Here is a 23,516-nt window from a genome sequence, read left to right as displayed (position 1 = left end):
CACCCTCCCCCGAACTGGAAGCTTTGTTTTTGTTTTTTTTTTGTAATTAATCTTTAAAATACATAAACTATCAAATACTGATAAGTCCACTAAAATAACAACAGAAAAAACATGAAACAAAATTTTGCCTTAAGAGGAAGCATTTAAGAACAACTCCGGCGATACACTTCCATTTAAGGAGCTGTTTAACCAAACCTAAGGTATAGTAAGGTCACCCATGTTTGAAGTCAGATGCCCAGTTGAAGAAATCACTTAAGTGGTCACTTTTACAAGACTGACTGTCCTAAATAAAAATGAAAATATTCCGGAAAAGGCTTCTGAAAGGATTCACCTTTTCTCAGCAGGTTTAATGCCGACACAGCTGCAGTGAGCTGGCTCACCCTCGACTATCTGTCATCGTAAAACAAACTACCCAAGTTTAAAAAAAAGGGCGAGGCAAGGGATAAATAAAAAACAAAATACAGGTGATGACGTAGCAGCTGATATTGTAATAACTGCCCAATAATTTTAAACCAAAGTGGAAGAAAAATACTCTTCTGGTTTGAAAGTGTAATGAAACCTGTTCCCTGCTTGCATTTTAAAATTATGCAAAAGCGAGAATTACTACTGCAATAACATAACAGGTATTGTGATGAGAGACCTGAGGCGCCAATTTTATTACTCAGGGTCCCAAAATCAGAGAATTTAGTTTCACTTTAAATGTTTTCCCTTTATCTATCAAAATTTAGAATTTAGGGGGAAAATCTTTGGCATAAAATAGTTATTATTTACAAAGAATATCTGCGCAAAATGTCACCTTTCAGAGATACACCCCCACCCGCATTATGGGGTCACTATAGCACATGAGACAAGTTAAATAATAGAGGTAAACAGAGGTAAATAATATCGAGTATCTGGGTGTATATATTGTACTTGAAGACCATTTGCAATCTTTTTTCAGAGCTTTTAAATGGTCTTCATCAGCACATCAGGCTCCTAAAAACCATCTTCAAACAGACGGTGGTTACGTTCCTCCACCAACCTGGTCACTGTCATTATATGATGTATTGACGGCTCTATAACTGACCATGAGTGGAAAATGTGGTTAATCGCTATGAAAAAATTACTAATCGACATCAAGTTATGATTTCTTTTTTGTCAAACCAGTTTGGGTTCATATTTGACACTAATATGACCCCTTAGAAACCAAAGAGTCACCAGAAGCTGTGGCCAACACAACACCACAGAGTGAGTGATCTGATGATAAACACTCAGACTATAATATGATATCTCTAATTTAGCCGTAAGATTGAAGAATCTCTCCATTTTGGTGTAATGCGTGAGCAAGACTGCTTCACTGGAGTACTTTTGATTTACAGAATTTTTGCATCAATGTGATGTAGTACCTTGATTTTTCAGGTAATTAATTCACTGGGTCAGCCAAAAACACCCCCATCTTGTATCAGTAAAAATGTTCCATTAAATTTCTGGAAATGTTCTATATTACAGTAAAAATAATACTAATATTAATAAAATAATAATTAAAAAAACATGAAGATCGATGAGTGTTGAGCTGCTGTCATTCCTTAAAACAGAGTATTGTTTTGAAGGATTGTCCACTGGAGGGCAGCAGACTTTATCTCACAGCTATGAGGGTTAACACTCTCTCTCTCATTCAATAGGCAGGTTTCCATTAACCCTAAAATTGCTTAAATTAAAAGGTGGTATTACAGGCGATTCTAAAAAAACATATTTTGCAAAACTGAAATGGAAACAGTTTTTTACTCTTTTCTAGGTCACATGATGCTGTGTCTATGTGCTGGTCAGTAGGAACTGGCTCCCTCATGATGCAGCAGGAGCTACAAGAGCTGTTATTGCATCACAAAACTCGGAGAAAGTTGATCAGATCATTAGGAAGTTTTGAATCCACAATTCCTCTGTGATATCGTGGACTATCAGCTCCCACATATAAGGGGCTCGCCTTTCCATCATGGCTCCATAACACGCCTCCGTGACCTTGGATTGGAAATAATGACGGCTAGCGCGGTGGCTGCAATAGAAATAAAGCTGCTGATGTTTTGAACATCCATCGCCATGGTTACTGGGATGTTATCACCAGAGAAGAAGTCTCCGAACATCACTCAAGTGGAAACGCAGTCATCAAGCAATTCTGTTTTATCAACATTTTGAAAAATATCGTTTTTGCACAAATCTGTGATGGAAACCCGCCTTATGAGTGAGTGGAAGCAGAATAATTTTGTCTGTCATGATTAGGGGCATTTAAAAATATTTGTTCTTCTATAAATACAAAGAAAAACTGACAAATTCTGCAGTTATAATTACTCCTGCAAGTACCAACGTATACGGTTGAATTATATTAGTTACCACATTTTCAAGTTAAATACACCATCAACCCATCAAAAGGGCCATTTTACTAAAACTGAACAGGCTCATCGATTATTAGGCAGTTAAAGCATTATCGGCTCTTACATCGGCTAAAAAACAAGAAAAGGAAAAGGCGAAGCTCTACCAAGGAGGGGAGGAAGGCAGGACTTGGGATAGAAAAGGCATGCTCTCCATGGGCCTCATGGCGATGTTGAGCGGCCCCGTGATATTCATGGGCATGGGAGTGGTGATGGCCACCGGGTGGGCGATATTCATGTGCGCCGTTGTGGGGATGTTGACGGATGCCAGGTTCACGGGCCCGGTGATGGTGACGGGGTGCTGCAGGTTGACCGGTGACGTGATGTTGACCGTGCTGGTGGCGATGTTCATCTGAGCGGCGATGGTGACGGGATTGCTGGCGATGCCGCCGCGGTTCACGGCCGAGGTGATGGCTGCCGAGTTGGTGACAGGCGTCGTGGTGGCAGAGTTGTTGTGCACGTTGTTGGCATCTGTTTAAAAAAAAAAAAAAAAAAAAAAACACAGATAGGAATAAATTTAAAGCTGGTTGAAATTGGAGAAATATGTTTGCCCTCCAAAACAGGCAAAGTCAGCAGCCCTCTCAGCTCCTCGGCTGTTAAGCTGCGTCACTGAAAATGTCATAAATACATGATGTCAACTGTGGGAATATTGTTGAAGAAACCTACCTTTGTGAGAGTTGTCAATTAGGACTTGGAAGGAGTTATTTAAAATCTCTCCTACAGTCAACTCACCTGAGGGGTAAATTCAAAAAGCAGGATCAGTAGACTAACCATCTTACTGTCCATTTGTTTTATTCAAAACGTTTCAAAAGTAACACATTGTGAAGGACATCTTAATCTCTGTGTATGGATTAAGCTGAACGCACACCACACTGCACGACTGAGCTCTGGGACCGCACATCAGTTACTATAAACTTCTCTATGACTAGATGGCTGCTGGGTCATTTCTGACCCCATCTCACCTGAAATGTCCCAATTCATGTCAAACTTTGTTGTTGTAATTGGTAGATTTAAACATCTGAGTGAATAAACGAGCCAATTTATCAATGTGGTCGAAGTCGGGACAGAAACTGCAGTTGGGGAAAGCGAGGTGACCTCTGATGACAGAACAGATGATGTGCGTCCAGCTTCGGTGTTATGGTCCAGTTTGTGGTTCAATTAAATGCATCTACTGATCCCGCTTTATGATATTTAACCTTATATTAGCAGAACTCTTTAATCTCTAAAACACAAGAACCTTAATTACACCAGTTGTCAGAGAAAAGACACGTTTTGTACTTGAGAGAAAAACTGGCCACTTAATGTTTTGCAGTTTTGCAGGTTAGCATTCAGTGTTTAGGGGTTTCTGCTACGAGCTACTGGATTACCTTTTCGTGGCCCTGAGTGGTTCCACTGCCAGTCACTTATGCCTATTCAGAAATACAGACACATATGGGGTTACAAGAGCACAGGGAAGCAGGGCCATCATCTGGGAGTCAGATTCAACAGTTGGCATGGATAAGTTGTGTGTATATCACGTGGGAAACGGGGGGTTAAATATTAAACTTTTTTTAAACGGGCTGTACGGTCAAAAACGATGCTTCTTTTCTTTGTCCAAGTCAGAAAAACAACTCTCGAATAACTTGCTGGTTAAAAAATAGTTAAATTTGTTGAGTAAGCAGGACAAGAGGCAAAAAAAAGGATATCGAGCAGAAACTGTGTACAGATGGGTGTGTCTATGTGTGTGTGTGTGTGTGTAGTTGTGTGAGATATAAACACACACACACACACACACCCATCTGTACACAGTTTCTGCTCGATATCCTTTTTTATAGATAGATATATATATATAGATAGATATAGATATATATAATAGATATATATAAATAGATATATGGATATATAGATGCTGCTCACGCTCTGCAGTTAATCAGCTGCATGAGTATGAAAAGTGCAAAGAGAGGAAGCTGGAGCGAGACGGCGCCATGACGAAGGGAAATATACAACCAGAGTTTAGAAAAATGAAGCACAGTGATGAGATGTGCACTCAGATGACTGCAACAACCAGAAATCTGAATTCACAAATTCACAAACCATTTTAGATGAAACCATTTTGGTCGCAGTCAAGAGTTCTGCAAATAAGCCTTTCTGCTTTTAACGCTGATGAAAAAATCCTCCGCCATCATGTTTTCAATCAACTTTCTTGATGTGATAAGTAGAATTAGACTCCTGCTACTCTGCGCTGCGGTGGGCAAGTAATGTAATCGTATATGCCCGAACACCGAGAACCCAACGTTAACTACGGCTCCCACAGAAAGCTGGTGGTGGCTCATCAGTTCGGGCACTAAACTGGAGGAACAACTGACTTCTGGAGAAGCCATGAGGCGGTGTAAATCAGCTCTACTGTATATGAAATCAACAATCAACAAAAGTGCATTGAATTCACTGATCTTTCTCCAAAAATGAGCAATGAGAATCATTTAAGATGTTGACTACAAAAGGACTCCTGCACACTGTCTAACCTGCAGTATCATTGTATTTGCAACTTTCGGTACTAGACCTTCTTCATGCAAACACTACTATCACATGAGAAAGCCATCTTAAACAGGGACCAATTCTATCCCCCATGTGCAGAAAACAAACAATTTATCTATATTAGACACACTCCTTAGGTCACAAAAACACCATTTATACAAAAATAACACTTACAAAAAAGCTCATAAACACCAGGTATATACAGAATTTATTCTTTTTTTTACAGATTTTTTTCTCCTTTTTTCATGGCTTTTTCATGTGTTACAAATGTTTGCTCAAAGAAGGTCTAGTACCAAAATGTTGCAAATAAATGATATCACAGGTTAGACAGTGTGCAGGAGTCCTTTGGTAGCTTTTTTGGGTCCATCTGTCCCTCTCCTACGCACCTGTCTCATCTGATAGATGTGCAAAGTGTTCTTTAGTTATAAAAGTCAAAATTATTAAAATTCAGGGATCTTGTGGAATTGCAAACTGCACAAATAATGTTTAAAGCTAAAAATAATTCACTGCTAACAAAAGTCCAAAAAGCTTTCTGTGATCGAGAAGGCGGGTTATAATTTCAGGAGAAAATTTTATTTTGAAATTCACAGTTTTTGTATTTTAATGTGTGGTGTAAAATTATGGAATAGTTAAAATTAGGGCTGGGATGACGCGTCGACGTCATCGATGACGTCGACACAAAAAAATACGTCGACGCAAGAACTGCACGTCGATGCGTCGTCACACAGAATCAAAAAGTGGCTGCTACTCGATGCCGCGGCCGCCGCCATTTTTTTGATTCTGAGTGACGACGCATCGACGTGCAGTTCTTGCGTCGACGTATTTTTTTTTTGCGTCGACGTCATCGATGACATTGACGCGTCGTCCCAGCCCTAGTTAAAATATTAACCAATATATATATATATATATTATATATATATATATATATATAATATAATATATATATATATATATATATATATATATATATATATATATATATATATATTTATTCAAACAGTACAAATTTAAAAAAGATTTGCAAGAGTATGATTTTCATTAAATAAAATGAGCGAAGAAGAGGTTTGACAGTCATCGAGCATTTACAGGAATTATTTATAATAATTTGTTTTGTACTGTTTTTTTTATTTCTGTTTTCTACCTTTCCCCTTTTTCTGTAAAAAACAATGTAAATAATGTTTACATATAGTTTTATATATGGTCTGTATAGTTTATATATCATTTATAGAGTGTAAGACAATGTAATCTAATTAAAAATGGAAGCATTTATTTTTCAGTAACTGACGGATTTAACAAGTTTGCACTTCTTCCCGCTGCTTTTCGGACATGTGTAAGTTTGTGTATGTTTAAACATTCATCATTTCCTTCCCTTTTTTTCTCTTTTGGTTCGAAATAAATGCCATTTTCCACACTGGACTAGTGGGTTGTGGACAGCAAACCCATATCAGTGTCACAACAAATGATTTATCCAAAATTTGAATGGCATTTGGGACGTTTACAGGTGTGTGGCTGAGGGGTTTTCATAGTTTCTACTAGCCGATTGAATGAGTTTCTAAACTGGAAAAGTGGGCAGAGTAGTGAGGAGGCTGAGGAGGAGTAAAAGGAGAGAGGTGGCCTACCTTTGTTGTTACACGGGTTGCTGAAGCTGGCCTGGCCGTGTGTCTTGAGGTGACTTGTGATGTAGGCAGCGCTCAGCATTTTGCCACAGATGTTGCAGGTCACTTTGCCTTCATGCCTGATCATGTGGGAGCGCAGACGGTCTTTGGTAGCGAAGGCGGAGGTACAAGCCTGCGACAGAAAACCGGTGAACCCTGCTTTGTTTTTTTCTCTCAACGCACAAGAAACCCAACAATCACTGGGATGCTTACAACAAAAGATTTCATCTTATACATTTATTTAATGTTTATTTAAAAGGGTACCAACTTATCAATTAACATCAGTATAAAATGCAAATGTGAATATGCAGGTGATATCTGTAGTCCCTTGGCAGGTAACAGATAACAGAAATAAAAAAAGAAAGACAAAAAAACACAAAAAACAGTACAATTCATAAAGAGGACAAAAGTGTGTGGACAGTCAGTCAGCGGACAGTCTGTGTTGTTTTTACTGTCACTGTCATGGTATTTTAGTTATTGTCATTGCTGTTTGAATTTGTTGCTTGTGTTGATTGCTGTACAAAGACGGCGTGTTGCCAGGGGTGGCATGGCTAATTTTGCACACTGCATGATTTTTTAACCATTTTCAGAGATAGTGGTATGAATACTTTTATCCACTATTGTGGTTGTGGTGGATTTTTGCACTCCTTCAGTGGCTGTGCCTGGTGCCATATATATTGCTGTATGTACTGCACTTGTCTGATGTCTTGTTGTTGTTTGTTGACCATGGTGCACATGAGTTTCCTCTTTGGGGGGTTGTACTATCCTAAGTACCCCATACAACCCCACTTCAAAATAAATCCAAACTATCCCTTTAACATTGTTGATTTAGAGCATAAGGAGCTTATTTTATTTGCACTTATCTGAGCAGTGAAACTGATAAAAAGTGCAAAGTAAACTACACTGCAGCTGTTAGACCAGTGGCACTGCTGAGCAGATGGCAGCTGATGTTGTCTAATCTGATCTGGCCTATTAAATCTGATTTAAGCTGATCACCATTTATCAATGACGCAAAACTAAACTCAGAGTGAACATGACAGCAGCGTGCAGAGAGGAGGCGGAGTCATGACACTTACCGTTACTTGGCACTTAAAACGGCCTCTCTGAGGAATGGACATGCTTGACGTGACAGCTTAGGTGATCAGGTCTGCAGAGTGAGATAAAGACGAGGAAGAAAATGTCAATCCTGCAGCTTTGGCTTTACTAGCAGCATCACTTCATTAACATAAGAACATGTTTATTAATGCAGGAAATGTTTCATGATTCACATTTCAGTCATGTTGTTAACAGACGAAACTGCTGAAGAGAATCTTCATCAGACTTCATCAGGAAGCATCAAAACTTTTCTAGAAAAATACAAACAGAAAGTGCCGCAATTTTTTCATCATTCAATCAGAGGACGGCTGAGACTGATGATGACCTGAAACTGCTTTGCATCATCAGCCAGATGATAGTTTTTTTTTTTGTTTTTTTTTTACCATAAATCACAACCTCATATGGTCCCAAGACATAAGCATGTGAATAAATGGAGCAAATAAACTGAACATCAAATACATCATTCAGCATCTGTGCAGTCGAAAAAAAAAAAGGCAGAAACTCTTTATTTCCTCCCACACTGAAAAACCGCAGCGCATTACAGCTTTGTTCTTACTTTTCACAATAAAAGCCCTTTAATTGCATTACTGTTACCCAGAGGGAGCTTGTTCACCTGCTGAGGCTGCAGTGGTGTGTTGATCAATATATTAAAATAACTTAATTTTGCTCTGTCCTCTTCTTTAACTTCGTATTTAATGCAGTACCATAAAACTTCAATTAAAAGCCTGGGCTATTATTTGCTTAAAACACTGAACCTTTTCTTTGGGACAGACGTCCGTTACATTTATTTATTTAACCTGTTGGGACCTGAGCAAACTGGCTTTTTTTTATGACAAGACATGAGAAGAAGGTAATTAGCAATGAAAGAGGAAATGGCCCAGAGGTTAACAAGATGTCTGTGAAAAGAACAAGAAAATTGAATCCTATGCAAATTGGTTTCATTTCTTTCAAAAGTATAGGAAAAAGACAATAGGCAACCTGGCAAGAAATGTTGGACAAATTGCAAGAAATTAGTTGATTTATAAAGTTATTCTTAAAAAGCTGGGGAAAAAACAAACAAAAAAAGCTAAAATTAATAGAATTTAATATAATTTTTAAGCACCTTTCCTGGGGACGTTTTTTAATTCGTTCATTTATTTATACTAATTTTCAGGTAATTTTCTTGTACTTTTTTTTTGATAAGTTTTTCTTGGTAATTTTTGGTCCATATCTTCTTTTGTTGCTTATTGCCTTCTTCCCATGTTTTTCTAAGAAATCAAGCCAATTTCCTCAAGATTCAAAGGGTTACATAATCAACGAATACATTGCCTTCAAGTAGTGTTTCCATGCACCTTTTAAAAAAAATGTTTAGTAAAGTTGTCCACATACCTGGAGAAGCCCTTTCCACAGACAGAGCAGATGTAAGGCTTGTGAACTCCACCATCGTGTGGAGCGGACATGGTACGTCATGCGATCCTTCCTCTTGAATCTCTGCTGGCAGATGGGACACTCAAACGGCTTCTCGTCAGAGTGCGACAGCTTGTGGCGGTTGAGGTGGTAGACGTCTCTGAAGGCCTTACCACACATGTCGCACCCGTGATTCTTTTTCACTGGTTTGGGGGGCTTCTTAGGGATACTCTGCTGCTGTTGATGCTGCATCGGGGTCATGATGCTGGTGCCTGTGGATGTTGACGTGGTGGCTGTAGTCAGGATACCAGCTACAGTAGTGATGTATGAAGGGTTTCCGCTGTTCTCGCGCGGTACAGTGGATATGAGCGGCACCATGGTTGGGGCTGTTTGTGTCTTCTTAGGCCGTTGAGACCATCTTAATGCCGGTGTGGCAGGACTCGTGCCGTCGGAGATGGTAGCTGTCCCGGAAAGCCTTGTTGCAGTAGCCGCAGATGAAGGGTGTCTTTGATTTGGGCTCCTTTTTGACCACGGCGACTGGAGGCCCTCCACCACCTCCTCCTCCAGTCCCACTGGCCACATTGTCTTTAAGAAGTTCTGCAGCACTGACGGGGGGTTTCTGGTCCAGGGGAATTGGCAGCACCGTTTCTGATCAGGCGGCTCCGTTCCAGAACTGAGCAAAGGCAAGAGGCTGTTCCCGGCTACCTGGTGCTGGTGATGTAGAGCCTCATTGGCTGCTGTAATGAGAAAGACAGAGCCGCGTAAAAACGCTATTATAATACACATTCTTTAAATATCAAGCAAATGACCAACAGCGTGGGACAGGGGAAGTGTTTCTGCTTTAAACTGAGTGTGACTGTTCATTAGGAGCACTATTGGGGAAAAAAAATAAATAAATAATATATATATATATATATATATATATATATATATATATATATATATATATATATATATATATATATATATATATATATATATATAGTTAAGTTAATAATAATAATGAACTTTATTTGTATAGCACCTTTCATACAGGAAATGCAGCCAATGTGCTTTACAAAAGACATAAAGACATAATAAAACCTGCATGTAAAAATAAAATAAGATCAGAATAGAAACAATGGATAAAACCCACTTGATAATACTAGTAAAAGTCTGAGAAAATAAGGACACAAATGCGCAGAAAGTATAACATAGGATGGAAAATAAAATAAATGACAAAAAAGCATAAAATTAAGGAAAGTTTTTAGAAGCACCACGCTGTCGGAGTGTGAAGCGTACTGTTGGCACAGATGGAGCAGTCGAAAACCAGGTGCAGTGAAATTAAAAGCATTCATTGCACTGGATCTAAAATAGAGCTAAGATCGGGCCCAAAAAATCTGGCCCAACCCTACATAATACGCACAATTTGTATCAAAGCCCGACCTGAGCCCGACCCATGGCAGCAGTCTTGGGCCTGAGCCTGATTAAAAATTCAAATTAGTGCTGTAAAAATAGGCTGATAGTATATAACATTTACTATATTATAAAAGAAATATGTTTTAATATTAAAACATGTATTACATGCTATGGGCTGGAGTGTTTCTCGCACTTCTTCTTTTCTTTCCTCTGTCATCTCGTGCGTGACAGGCTGGGCAAAGAAGGCAGCGCCCCTCGGTGCGTCTAGTACGCACAGCGATGCAGCGTGTAGATGTTGATCACCGCTTTCTGCTGCATGTTATAAAAAACTCTTTCACTGCTGGGGAGGGAGATAAAAAAAATCTACCAACAATTTGTCTTGAAGCTCGACTTTCTCTTTCTCCTGTTTTCTCCCTCTCTCTCACCTGCACTCCCTCTCTTCCCGTCTCTCTCCACCCTCTTTCTCGCTCTTTCCCTCTTGATTCAGTCCATTAAAACTCCTGCCAAAGTGCCACTGAAGCATGAGACAGTTCACAACCATTTCAAACAAAAAATTAAATAAATAAACATTAATTTGGTGAGAATTCGACTCGATTCAAGGCCAAAGGGAATAGTGAGATATTACAGTCCGACCCGGCAGGAACCCAGCGGGTCAGGTCGGGTCCAATCGGGTTCAGGCAGAGAATCAAAGCTCTGGTCTAAAATTTACTTTCACCTCTTCTGCAGCCACTCTTTCTCTCAGCCATCGATCTGATCAGCTCTAATCAACTCATGGATTATCCATGCTGCGACTCAAACTGCGGCTGGGAGATGAGTAACCCCTCAGTTTCGCCTGTGCCGCCTTTATGGACCCGCATTAACGAGTTGTGTTGTCGTTTTGATTGAGGAACGGCAGAAGTTGCAGATGGGAGAAGTTTGCAGGCTGGGCCTTTCTGTCAGAAAACTATTTGTTTTGACAAAAACCACAACTCTTATTTTCGTTAGACATTTTTCCCTAGCTTTATTGAAATCATTTTTTAATCTATGAATTGCTTACAATTTGTTCTCACAAAGTTGCTCATTCCCTTTTCCCCCTTGTTTTTGAAAGAAATCGCATCCAATTTGCTCAAGGTCCAAAGGTTAAAATACTTGTAAACAATGTCTAAAAGCAACAAATGAAAAGTGACTTTGCTCCTGGTTTCAAAGGGTTAAACTACAATTAAACACTTCCCCCTCAATTTTACATTTTTATTTCGCTTAGATATTTGGCCATATCATTCGGCCCTACATTAACCCTTCTACATAAACCGATACTAAGTTGGTTTGGGGAAGGACGGTGCGGCAGGTGCTCTGCAGAGGGACGCTTAAAAGTAGAAAAATAGAAAAAACAATAATAATGTAGATAACAAAGAATCAAAAAATATGCTGATTAAATAAATGAAGCAATGACAGGCACAAAAAATATAAAAAAGAAAAAAGAAAACTGCGTATGGAGGACATCTTAAGTCTGCAGCTGCTGGCAGGCATTGTCCAATTGGTCATGGCAGATCCCCAGTGGGACAGGACGAACAGAAGGCGGGGGCTTGTATGAATATTTTGGCCGGGGAGAAAGCAGAGATTCACATTGTAACCACCAACTTTACAGCAGGTCAACCCGGAGATGTGGCGATTGAGACAGCCTTGTTCTTTTCTGTAATCGCCATTGGGCAGGGTTAAAGACCTGACCCACGGCTTTTCAGGTTCAGCCAAGCACCCCAACCCGGTCAGCCGGGGGGTGGGGGGGGGGGGTTGTGGTCTGAGGGGACCAGGAGCCCAAGTGCTGCTTTTTTCCCACTGTGCTCTTTTATGAACGACACAAATCCAAGCACTGATGCACTTATGGCCCTCGGAGGGAGGGGGTGGGTGGGGGATTCGTTCAGCTGCCGGCCACTTCCATACTTAGTGCAGGCAGCCACACTATGTGTTTGAGCACGGTGGAGCGAGCTGGGGGCCGTCACAGGTTGTCGAATCGCTTTTATATCTGCCACACTGTTGCAGTACTCAGACTACAATCATTACTCCAATTAGCATTTCTCCGAGCGTATGTGTATGCAAGTCAAACATGGCCAAAAGCTCCCTCTCTCTCTCAGCGGGAGCAGCCTGCTGTTCCATCACGCTGCTCCGATGATTTTGATACAAATCTGTTGTGAAGGGTGAGGTCCCTTCCAAGATAAATAGTACTGAAAAAGAATTAGCAGCATGGAAATGAACAAGAAACAGTACAAATAAAAATAACAAAGTCTTTTTTTTCTTCCCCGCTGCAAGGGGGAGTATTGCTTCACCATGACAGAGTCCAGTTTGATCAAATGCAATTATGATTTGCCTGAGATTTCTTGTCTCAAAGAGATCTTTTTCTCGGTTAATTGCTTTGCTATTAATTGTACTGACAAAAGCTGTTTGTTATGAATGCAAAAATGGCAAACAAATAAAAATGAAAAAAGGCAATTGCATCTCTGCAAAGATATCTGTCAGTTTAGAGCAGTTATAATCAACTTATGGCCCACAGGCCAAATCTTACCCCGGTAGGGTGCCGAGTGGCCTTCCCAACAATTTTCTAACTCACCTTAAAAATATAGTGATTCACACTGGGAAATGTTTTTGTACCTTCAGTATCCATAAGGTGTCAGTGCCAGTTAAGGATCCCCCAACTCCCCAACAGAAGTCCTGGCTCTGATGTCCTAAAACCCTATAAATGTCCTGAAATTCCCTAAAACCCTAGAAATGTTAAAAAAAAAAAAAAAACCTTAAAATGCCCTAAAAATGTTCTAAAAACTTAGTCCTGAAATCTTACATGTCCTAAACTTCTAGAAATGTCCTTTAACTCTAGAAATCTCCTAAAATCCAAGAAATTCTTTGAAATCCTAGAAACCTCCTAAAATCCTAGAAATCTCCTAAAATCCTAGAAATGTCCTGAAATCTTAGAAACATCCTAAAATCCCCAAAATGTCCTAATTTTTTTGAAACATCCTTAATCCTAGAGATGTCCTGAAATCCTAGAAATGTCCTAGAGTCCTAAAAACATCCTAAAATCTTAGAAGCATTTATGGGGCTGCTGCGACTGTTCACCGGACTCCTGTCATTTTGCAAAAGCGGCCCCTAAAAAGCAAGCTGAATATCTCTGGTTTCGAAACATAAACAGCAGCATTTTTGGGTATGACCGACTGACAACAACTCCGACCCTTTCAAACCTCATCATAACAAAGCCCGGAGAACAATAACAAGTGAAGTTCATTACAATGTTGCCTCATTAGATGCTTCATCACGTGGTGAACCAAGCGGCCCCCGAATAAAAAGCCTCCTGTTTGTCTCCTACACACCAGCTCCAGGTATTCTGGCCACTTGGCCGCCATAAAGCCAATCTGACACAAATACTTCCCACTAACAGCTGCAGCTCTTTAGCAGCAGCCTACACATATGATGAGTGTTGCTATACAAGTATGACAAATGCCATGGCAACTGAAGCTTCATGACATCAATCGCTGTGAGTGTCTATGAACTGTGAACTCGTGTCCGTAACCAGATTAACAGTCTGAAGTGTGAAAACATTTCAGTTTCAGATAGTTTAAAAAGACACTTGCTGGATTAAAAAAAAAAAAAGAAAAAAAAGGAATGGCTTCAAATCTTGTATTTTTGGATAAACCAGTCATATTTTTTGGAGAGAATAGGGAATGGGCAGTGGAGCATTTCCAACACAATAAACTCATGTAAGAACCAAAACTGTATTGACTTGAGTCTTGCTGTCCCACCAGTGCATCCTGTCAACATTCTGTCATGAGATGGAAATAAAAATGCTAAAATAATGGAATTAAAAAGTCAAACCATCAGCATTTAAAAATAACTAAAAACAAGCTGTACCAACAGTGATACAGCCAAACCCTTAAGATTAAGAGGTATTAGTTTCTTAAAATTGGCCCACAGCAAAAGAGTATAACATTTTGGTATTTGAAGTTTGTCACTCACCTCTAATATAAAATTTCTAGGAAACTACAGATATTATTAAGCTTTTCAAAACTAGTTATTTCACTTAATCCACTTAATTCCACTTACAGCAAAAGCAGATGACTAATGTATACAATAAACATAAGCCTTTTAATCGTAACTATGACAGACGTGGCGGGTCCTGTCAACGCTGCAAGACGGTAGGGACGGGGATCGTTATTTTTTATTGATATTGATACCAATATCGAGACTCCTCAAGGATGTGTCTTTAATACCACTATTGATATTTTCTTATTATTTGGTGGAAACAATATGGTTGTTTTTGAATGCAACTGGTTTTACTGTCATGTTTTGAGTGATTAGGATTTTTTTTTTGTATTTTAATTTAAATATTTACTTTGAAAAACCTTGGCATCAGTAGTTTTAATTATGTATTTTAAGATGATTAAAGCTTGTGTTGGGATGATAAACAGGTTGTAATTTCACCTCTACTCTACTTTTATATTGCTGGAAAAATAATTTCTCACCTAAACAACCGTTTTATTTACGTTTTTCTTGTTACATTTGAACATAGCATGATGATTTATTCACCTTAGTCATTTTACTGAGCCGTCAGCGAACATATCACAATGAAACCTTATGCAGCCTCACTTATTGAGATAACTAGCTCTTATCCTGCCGATTTCAACTCAACATTATTTGGACTATTTTGTACTGATGGGACTTTCTACAAAGTTTGGGTGTGCTTCCCACTGCTGCTGTGAGCGGATGATGATGAAGACTGAGCCAGGTGTGTCGCAGCGCCTGCAGCTGACAGAGGTGAAGTATTTTTTTACCTGAAGACAGTTGAAGGTACTGCATTTAGGTTTAATTTGATGTACAATTCATGTATGCAGAGCAGTGACTGGATTTAAATGACCAGACTCGACTCTAGATGTAATGTTTGTTTTGGGACCCGTGGGACTCGACAGCAGTATTGATAAGCTCAAACATTCCTGATTTTCATGTTTTGAGAAAAGCGATACCGGGTCCTCAATAGAACCGGTTTCAATCGTCATTCCTACAAGACAGTGTACAACAAAACTCTGTAAAAAGGAAACCAACAGGCTCCAGGTAGCAAACGTCCAACAACACCAGTGATCCCACCAGTGAATTTAGGCTAGACGTTCAGTTTTACAGAAGTCATGGGATAAATTCAGAGATTTTAGTTAATAAAGCTGTTATATTCCAAATTCTAAATACTGAAAGGAAGATTTTCATTTTTATTGTAAATTCATATCGGCTCCAAATATTGGTTATACGTCTCATTAACTACTTACAAAAGGTATTAGTATCTGCCCTGAAAAAACAATATTGTTTGACCCCTTGTGTAAACATACTGCATGACACTGATTGCTTTATCAGGAACATTACTGGAGAATGTATAAACATGGGACATAACATAACCAAAGAAGGCCCTCAGTCTTTTGTTATTATTTTACTCATCAATAAAAGTATACCTTACAACAGGTAAAATAATTCAGATTTGGAGATATATTTACTGAGACGTAATAATGCATGTCAATGAGCAGAAACAGTTTGTACTGACTGCACTCAAACAAACTTCAGGAGCAGACATCAACACAAATCACAAATAAATAACGTTACTTACAAACTGCCCAAAATCTGAGTTATCTGAGGTGCTTGATTACATTCCACGTATGGTTTCATGGATTAATAAGCATTTATTTATTTGACACACAAGTGTGCATCTCTGCTGATCCAAATGATGCAGCAGCTATAAACTCCATCACTACCTGTCTGCTGGCAATAAACAAATAGATAAGCAATAACTTTTAGTTAAACAAGGACAAAACTGAAATCAAAACTGAAAACAAAGAGAGAAATCTTTTTAAATAATATGGGGTCACAAGTCTTGGTGTTGTCCTCAACTCAGATTTGAGCTTTCAGTCCCACATTAACAATGTGATGAAAACATCTTTTTTCCACCTTGGAAACATAGCTAAAGTACGCCCATTTATAGATGCAGAAAAACTGATTCATGCCTTTATTTCAAACTGATTTAATAACTGTAACACACTTTTTACTAGTGTACAGAAAAATCCACTGACAGACTTCAGCTAATCTGAAACTCTGCAGCTCGGCTTTTAACCAGAACCAAGAGGAGAGAAACATCAGTCCAGTTTTAGCTTTGTGTAACATTCAGAATTGATTTTAAGGTCTCCTAACATACAAAGCTTTTAATGGGCCAAGTTACATCACTAACTCTCTCGTTCCTTATTTGCCTTCACGAACACTGCAATCATCTGCAGCTGGTTTATTGGAGGCTTGTTTGTCAATTATGTCCCAAAACCCTGGGACACATTACCTACAGATATCAGGGAAGCCACCACGATCAATATTTTTTAAAAGAAAACTAAAAACTTCTCTTCATTTTACTCTAACTAGCTCTGACTTAACTGCTTTGCATTTTGATTCACACTCACACACTGCTGCACCGCTTTAAAATTCTGTTTTCCTTAATTTTATACACTTCATTTTTGTTAACATTATCTCAATGGGTTTCATTTTCCATGCTATGTTATGCATTCAGTTTTTTTCCTTACTTTATCTTACTTTTACTAGTTTTACCAAGTGGGTTTTAACGTGTATTCTATTCTGATCTTAACTTTATTTTTACATGCAGGTTTTATCATGTCTTTTTGCCTTCTATGTCTTTTCCTGTGAAGCGCTTGGTGCATGTAATTTCTTTCTTGTAAAGCAGGTTTGGCTGCATTTCTTATATGAAATGTCCTGTACAAATAATGTCATTATTATTATATAAAGAATATTATATATAGGCTGGGGGGGGGGGGGTACTGTGAGTATAATTCTAATTACCACAATAGCATGATCTAAATTATGTTACAAAAAACCTTTACATTTTTAGAAAATATGTAGCACGTTTCTCAGGTCAATTTCTTTAACTTTTTTTCTTTCTTCTCTTTATTGGTTTTGTTTTTTGTTCATTTTTAAGCCATTTCTTAAGTTTCTCATCGCCTTCTTCACATAATTTAGATGATTTAGAGAATAAATGAGAGCCAATATGCTCCGGTTTTAAGAGTTAATGTATTTTAAATGAAAGACGTGTGTCGAGCTCATTTAAACGATTTATAAAGTCCTCATCAGAAGCTGGACATGTCATTTAATGTGCGTTTATTTGGAACAAAAGGACACATTAAACTTTATACTTTACATGCTAGCTGTCGGAAAGAACTGTTGAGTCGATGGTGATTGAAAGTTTGATTTGTTTGCATTTCTGTTTAAACCATCGGCTCCAGATTTGAGGTAAAATAATAACAAGAAAAAAAGTTTGTCGTCTTTAGTACGGTTTGCTGTCCGCGTGCTAGGTCCCCTCCAATTTACAGTGTTAGCGTTAGCTAACTTCTTAACAGCCTGGCTACTTTAACGGCAATTAAAACGCTTTAGTTGCCTTGTTCCGTCAACAGATTGAAGTTTGTTGCTCTCAGTAAATCACTGCCTCCCAGTGTCCCTTATCTGTTTTGTGGCGAGGCTCGATGTGGTAAATACGACTAAAGTACCCTGGTTTAGCTAACGCATTAGCCACCTAGCTTAGCGATTAGCTCAACCTAGCAGCTAATGTGCTAACGCGCGCGCATCAACAGAGCAGCTTCAGAAACGAGCTTTTCGGTTTATTTTCTGACACAAACGTCGCGCTGTGAGGTACACAACATTTGACCGAGCTCGAAACATTTATCCAACACCGAGGAGGAGGCCCGGGGACTCCCCGCGGACCCGACAGCCGGAGGTCTTGGGTCCGATTAGCTTTTGGCTAACAGCAACCCACACAGCGAAGCTAGCTAGCAGGCTAACACCTTTGTTTTGCTTGGCTAACTCGTTTCAGAAAGTGAGACAAATGTTTGGCAGACATCATGTGCGAGATTTCAAAAACGGGTATGCGGTTTCTCAGAGTGCTGTTGTTGTGCGCCACTTACTTGAAATAAAAACGTACTCCAGCTCGGCTCCATTGCAACACTTAGGCTAAAATCTGCAGGAAACCTACAAGGAATCTACAACAAAGCAGCTAAACATGGCAGCTACAACTTCCTGTAACCCCCAGGGCTGAACCAAGTTTTTTTTTTTTTTAGGACGTCTGGATTTTTACAAAACTCTGTTTTTTCCAAAAATTACCAGTTTTGATACAACCACATTTCAAGAGGGAAAAAAATAGATTTCGAGAATAAAGTCAGAATATTACGAGAATAAAGTCGTAATATTTTGAGGAAAAACAGTAATATTATGAGAATAAAGTCGTAATATCTAGTGAATTAAATCGTAATATTATGAGGAAATAAAATATTTTTAAAAGAAAAAAACTCAGAATTTTAGGAGAATAGAGTCGTATTTTATTACGGAAATTTAACATAGACGACAGGCAGCATCCTTGGCAACCACTGTCCCCCGTTGCCAAGGAAGCCCGTTGCCCGTTTGCTGGCAATTTGTTTATTTCCGTAATATAATACGCCCTTTCTCATAAAAATACGACTTTATTCCCATAAAATTATGACTTTTTTCTTGTAAAATTACGACTTTATTGTCATAAAATTGCGATTTTTTTTTCATGAAACAACTACTTTATTCTCTTAATATTACAGCATTTTTCTAATGACATTACAACTTTATTCTCAAAGTTTCAAAAAAAAAATCCTTAATGTGGCCCTAAAACTTTGTCATACCAGAGGATCAGGGTCATGTTAAAGAGAAAAAAAAAAATTTCAAGAATAAAGTCATAATATTATGAGAATAAAGTTGTAATATTTTGAGATTAAAACAGTAATATAATGCCAATAAACTCGTACTACTTTGAGAATAGAATTGTAATATTATGAGAGAAAAAGTCGTAATTTTTATGTGAAAAAAGTTGTAATTTTAACGGCATAAAGTCATATTTTTTGCGAGATAGGGGATATTATATTACAGAAATAAACATAGAGGGGGCAACCACTGTCCCAAGTTGCCAAGGAGGCTGCCTGTGCTCTCATCAGTTAATTTATAATAATTTCTATAATATGCACTTTTTCATAAAAATATGACTTTATTCTCATGAAATTAGGACTTTATTCTCATAAAATGACGACTTTATTCTTGTAATATTACAACTTTATTGTCAGAAAACTAAACATTTTTTCTTGTGGAACTATGACTTTATTCTGGTCATATATTCTGGCAAACTGATGAAACTTTAATCATTTTTTTTTTCAGGGTAAAATAATGACTCTTTTGGTCTAATATAAGTTCTCATTTTTTTAATCACTGTAACATAACTAGTGACTTTACCCTGGAAGATATAATTTGTTATTATGATGAAACAAGTAACAAACATTTGAACTATGTTTTTATTTTTCTATTCTAATGGAAAAATTCTATCTCCATAAACAAAAAAAATGAAGTTTACACCCTTCTTTCTATCTGTTTTTGATTGATTTCAATTCAACACTTTTCTCTGTTGCTCTTACAAATTACAAAAAAGCAACAGACCTGAGGACCTTGTAAAGAGGACATTCTTTATATACAATTTGATTAACTAAATTACCTAAGTTAGGATTTTGTTACTCGTGAAACTGAAAGCTTGTCTTTGTCCCCTGTGCCACAGTCTGTTGATAGGATGGAGAGCTACACAAGCTCCAGCTGAAACGTGCCAGCTTCGCCCTGTACTCTGATTTAAAAATGATTGAGGGATTACCTGGAAAATGTAGAAATATTGACTCCTCTCTAACTCGGACTTTTTCAAACTGGCTAAATACAGAACCTTTGCATGAGCCTGCATTGTGTCCCCTTTCTAGCTTGTTCCATACGCTTTTTGTTTGATTGTTCCCGGCTGTTCAGAAAAGGAACACTCGCACACACACGCCCCTCACACACACATTTTGTTTTGAAATCTTTGTTGCACTGTACATTGCCAGGCTTTGTAGCCATGTAGCACAATGCCAGTTTCAGATAGACCAGCTCAATGTGTGTGGTCAGCCTATTCCCCATCACTGCGCTCAACAGGATTCATTTCATCAACGCTTTAAGATTAAAAAATAGCCATGCAAACTGCATGGCAAAGGCTACACTGTAAGGATTTATTCTGGAGGGCTCAAGTTTATATAAAGGTAAGTTCAAATTACCTTCAGTTTACCTTCATTCATTGTATGGACTCTCTTCAAGGTTTATGCTGTATAGTACAAAATAATTTGTCTAACTGCGCCTGAGAGGTAACACGACTGTAAAATTAGTTAAAATTATCACACATCTACACCTGAAGATCACTTTACATTGTGTGATTGAAAGTTTAAAACATTTTCAAAGGGAGACAGTGATATATTTTAAATTACCTTTGAATTCAAAACTTTTTAAACTATGGAAAATAAAGACAGACATAAATACATTAATACAATTCTCCAGCAAGCTGGCAAAGTGAAGAAAGTTATAGAATGTCATCAATCTGTAGACAAAATCACAATGTTTATTTACAATAACAATAACTTGTTACAGCACTATGTACATAGGATGAAACAGAGGGCTTGAGGACATTTAGGGACTAGACCTGTATTTTCATGCTCTAATGCACTCACTACGTTTTCACATGCCTGTCTGTCCCTAAGAAGCTATTCATGTAAAAATAAAAATCTTTTATAGTCTTTTATAGTGTTTTATTGTCTTTTATAGTCTTCCCATGTGTGAATACAAAATGAACTCAGCAGCAGACCTTAAATTATAAGTTTAGTCATCTCGGTTGAGAATGTGGGCTAACGTTGTTAGGATACCGATTTACCGTTTATCTCTCATATAAGAGACAGATCATTAGATCCAGCAGCTATGGGACCTGCCCAGCCCGAACTCGTCAAATGCTGCTCTGTCAGAGCTTTCTGCGTATGAGTGTGACACCAAAAGCCACCTTCCTCGTTCACATGCAACCTGCATGGACTGTGTCAGACGAAAACAAGGTTGGACAGAACCGGTGGCTTTGTTTTTGTACGCTGACAGCCACCCAGAAGGCACTGGGGTGCGTCCACATGCACATGGGTGGCGTCTCTTGAGAACATGGCTGGAATGAACCAGTCATGTGCACATGAAACACTGAAAGTTGGCGTCAGGTAATAACGCTGCCCTAAACCACGTAATATATGGAGCACGAGTGAGCTTAAAGGATGGGACGGTGAGGAGGTGGATGGGTTCCACGAACAACTGACTTTTTTTTGCCAAAAACATAATCATCCGTGACTTAGTTGCCTAATCCCAACCATCATGATAGTCCACGCTGTTGTGTAAACAAAAGGACCGTGCCGCTTCATCCCACCACATTTGCATTTGTTGACATCACGGTAACAGCATCCCGGAGAATAAACAGCTGATGCAGAAGGATACCTAAAACGTCAGAAGTAAATGGAGGGTCACTGACAGAGTGGCACCATATGACAAGTTGAGACTGAGAACATATTATGTCAGTACCCACTTGCAGCCCCCATGACTCAAAGGATCAGCCGCCAACGCCCAGGTGTCAGACACCACACGACAACCCCAGAGGTTCTGAGTTCATGCCTTGACAAGTCAGAGGCCAGTCAGAGTTTGGAAAAAAATTGAGAACCACTGATGTACACTGCCATGTCTTATTATTATTATTATTATTATTATTATTAATGATGCTGACATAATCTTTTACTTTCTCTCAAAGGTTAAGCCATGGGTGACTGGTCCATACTTGGTCGCTTCCTGTCTGAGGTCCAAAACCACTCTACAGTGATAGGCAAGATCTGGCTCACTATGCTGCTCATTTTCCGTATCCTGCTGGTGGCCTTGGTGGGCGACGCGGTCTACAGTGACGAGCAGTCCAAGTTCACCTGTAACACCCAGCAGCCTGGATGCAACAACGTCTGTTACGACACCTTTGCTCCTGTTTCGCATCTACGCTTCTGGGTCTTCCAAATTGTCCTGGTCTCCACCCCGTCCATCTTCTACATTGTTTTTGTTCTGCATAAGATTGCCAAGGACGAGAAGCTGGATGGGCAAAAAGCACAGGTGGTAGCCCAGAGGCCTCCCAGGCAGATATGTGGGCACATGGGGAAGGATGGTATGGAGGCCCTGAGGGCCAACATGCCCACTTACTGTCCTCATTACAGGGAGGAATGGGATGCGAGGGACAGGGAAGAAGTAGAACAAGGCTCTCTGGGGGAGGATTATGGCGAAGTCGGAGAGGACCCCACCCAGCAGTCCAACCAGGTTCTGCTTATCTACATTCTTCATGTGTTACTAAGATCTATCATGGAGATCACCTTCCTGGTGGGCCAGTACTTCTTGTTTGGATTCGAGGTGCCTCATCTGTACCGTTGTGAGACCTACCCCTGCCCCACTCGTACGGACTGCTTTGTGTCACGTGCCACGGAGAAAACCATCTTCTTGAACTTCATGTTCAGCATCAGCCTGGGCTGCTTCGTGCTCAATATAGCAGAGCTCCACTACCTGGGCTGGGTCTACATTTTCCGTATCCTCTGCTCAGCCTGCTCCACCTGCTGCGGTCAGGAGAGGGACACCGTCAGACTGTACTCAAACCACAACCCCCTCCTGCTGCAGCTCAGACACTCCCTGAGGGGTCAGCTGGTTCTGCAGACCCCTGCAGCCATGGTCCCAGAGAAGACTGGGGGTCTGCTCACACATACCCCGGCCATCTCCTTTGAGACAGACTCAACTGTGGAGTGTACCTCCAAGAGAAGTCCAGAGAGCAGAGACAAAGTGAAGGTCAAGCTGGCCAACATGGCCAGGCTGGGACGGACTAAGAAATCTTGGATTTGAGAGTTGTATTTTTCTATTGAGTCATTAAATTTGTGAAGACAGGCTAAGAAAGGGACCTCTAAGACCTGAAAAGCATCCAACATAAACATGTTAATGCTGACACCTTGAGATATACAAAGTCAATTTCATGTATTTTGTGGTAAACCCTGGGCTAACTTAGCCCCTTTTTCACATACACATTGCTAATCCAGGGTTAATCTGAGCCCAGGACGATATGATTCACACTGCACTGATCTCAGTATGAACTTATGTTAATATTGTTTCAGCCGAACTTGTT

General features: G+C 39.3%; 1 protein-coding gene and 1 pseudogene across 1 annotated transcript; one reads left to right on the top strand and one right to left on the bottom strand.

The window, feature by feature from the left end:
* Positions 1–2,033: 2,033 nt before the first annotated feature.
* LOC121943363 lies at positions 2,034–10,768 on the bottom strand (annotated as a pseudogene).
* An 11,364-nt stretch (positions 10,769–22,132) lies between these two features.
* Positions 22,133–23,239, top strand: LOC121943671 (gap junction delta-2 protein-like). Its single transcript, XM_042487250.1, has one exon. It carries the CDS (start codon positions 22,133–22,135, stop codon positions 23,237–23,239), a length of 1,107 nt encoding a protein of 368 aa, XP_042343184.1.
* Positions 23,240–23,516: the final 277 nt, after the last annotated feature.

This window comes from Plectropomus leopardus, chromosome 5, assembly GCF_008729295.1.
Source record: "Plectropomus leopardus isolate mb chromosome 5, YSFRI_Pleo_2.0, whole genome shotgun sequence".
Taxonomy (NCBI): Eukaryota; Metazoa; Chordata; class Actinopteri; order Perciformes; family Serranidae; genus Plectropomus; species Plectropomus leopardus.
This window is presented reverse-complemented; position numbering and strand designations above follow the sequence as displayed.

What these genes read in the sequence shown, in the direction of transcription:
- LOC121943671 (XM_042487250.1), top strand. Translation starts at nt 22,133, where the DNA reads ATGGGTGACTGGTCCATACTTGGTCGCTTCCTGTCTGAGGTCCAAAAC.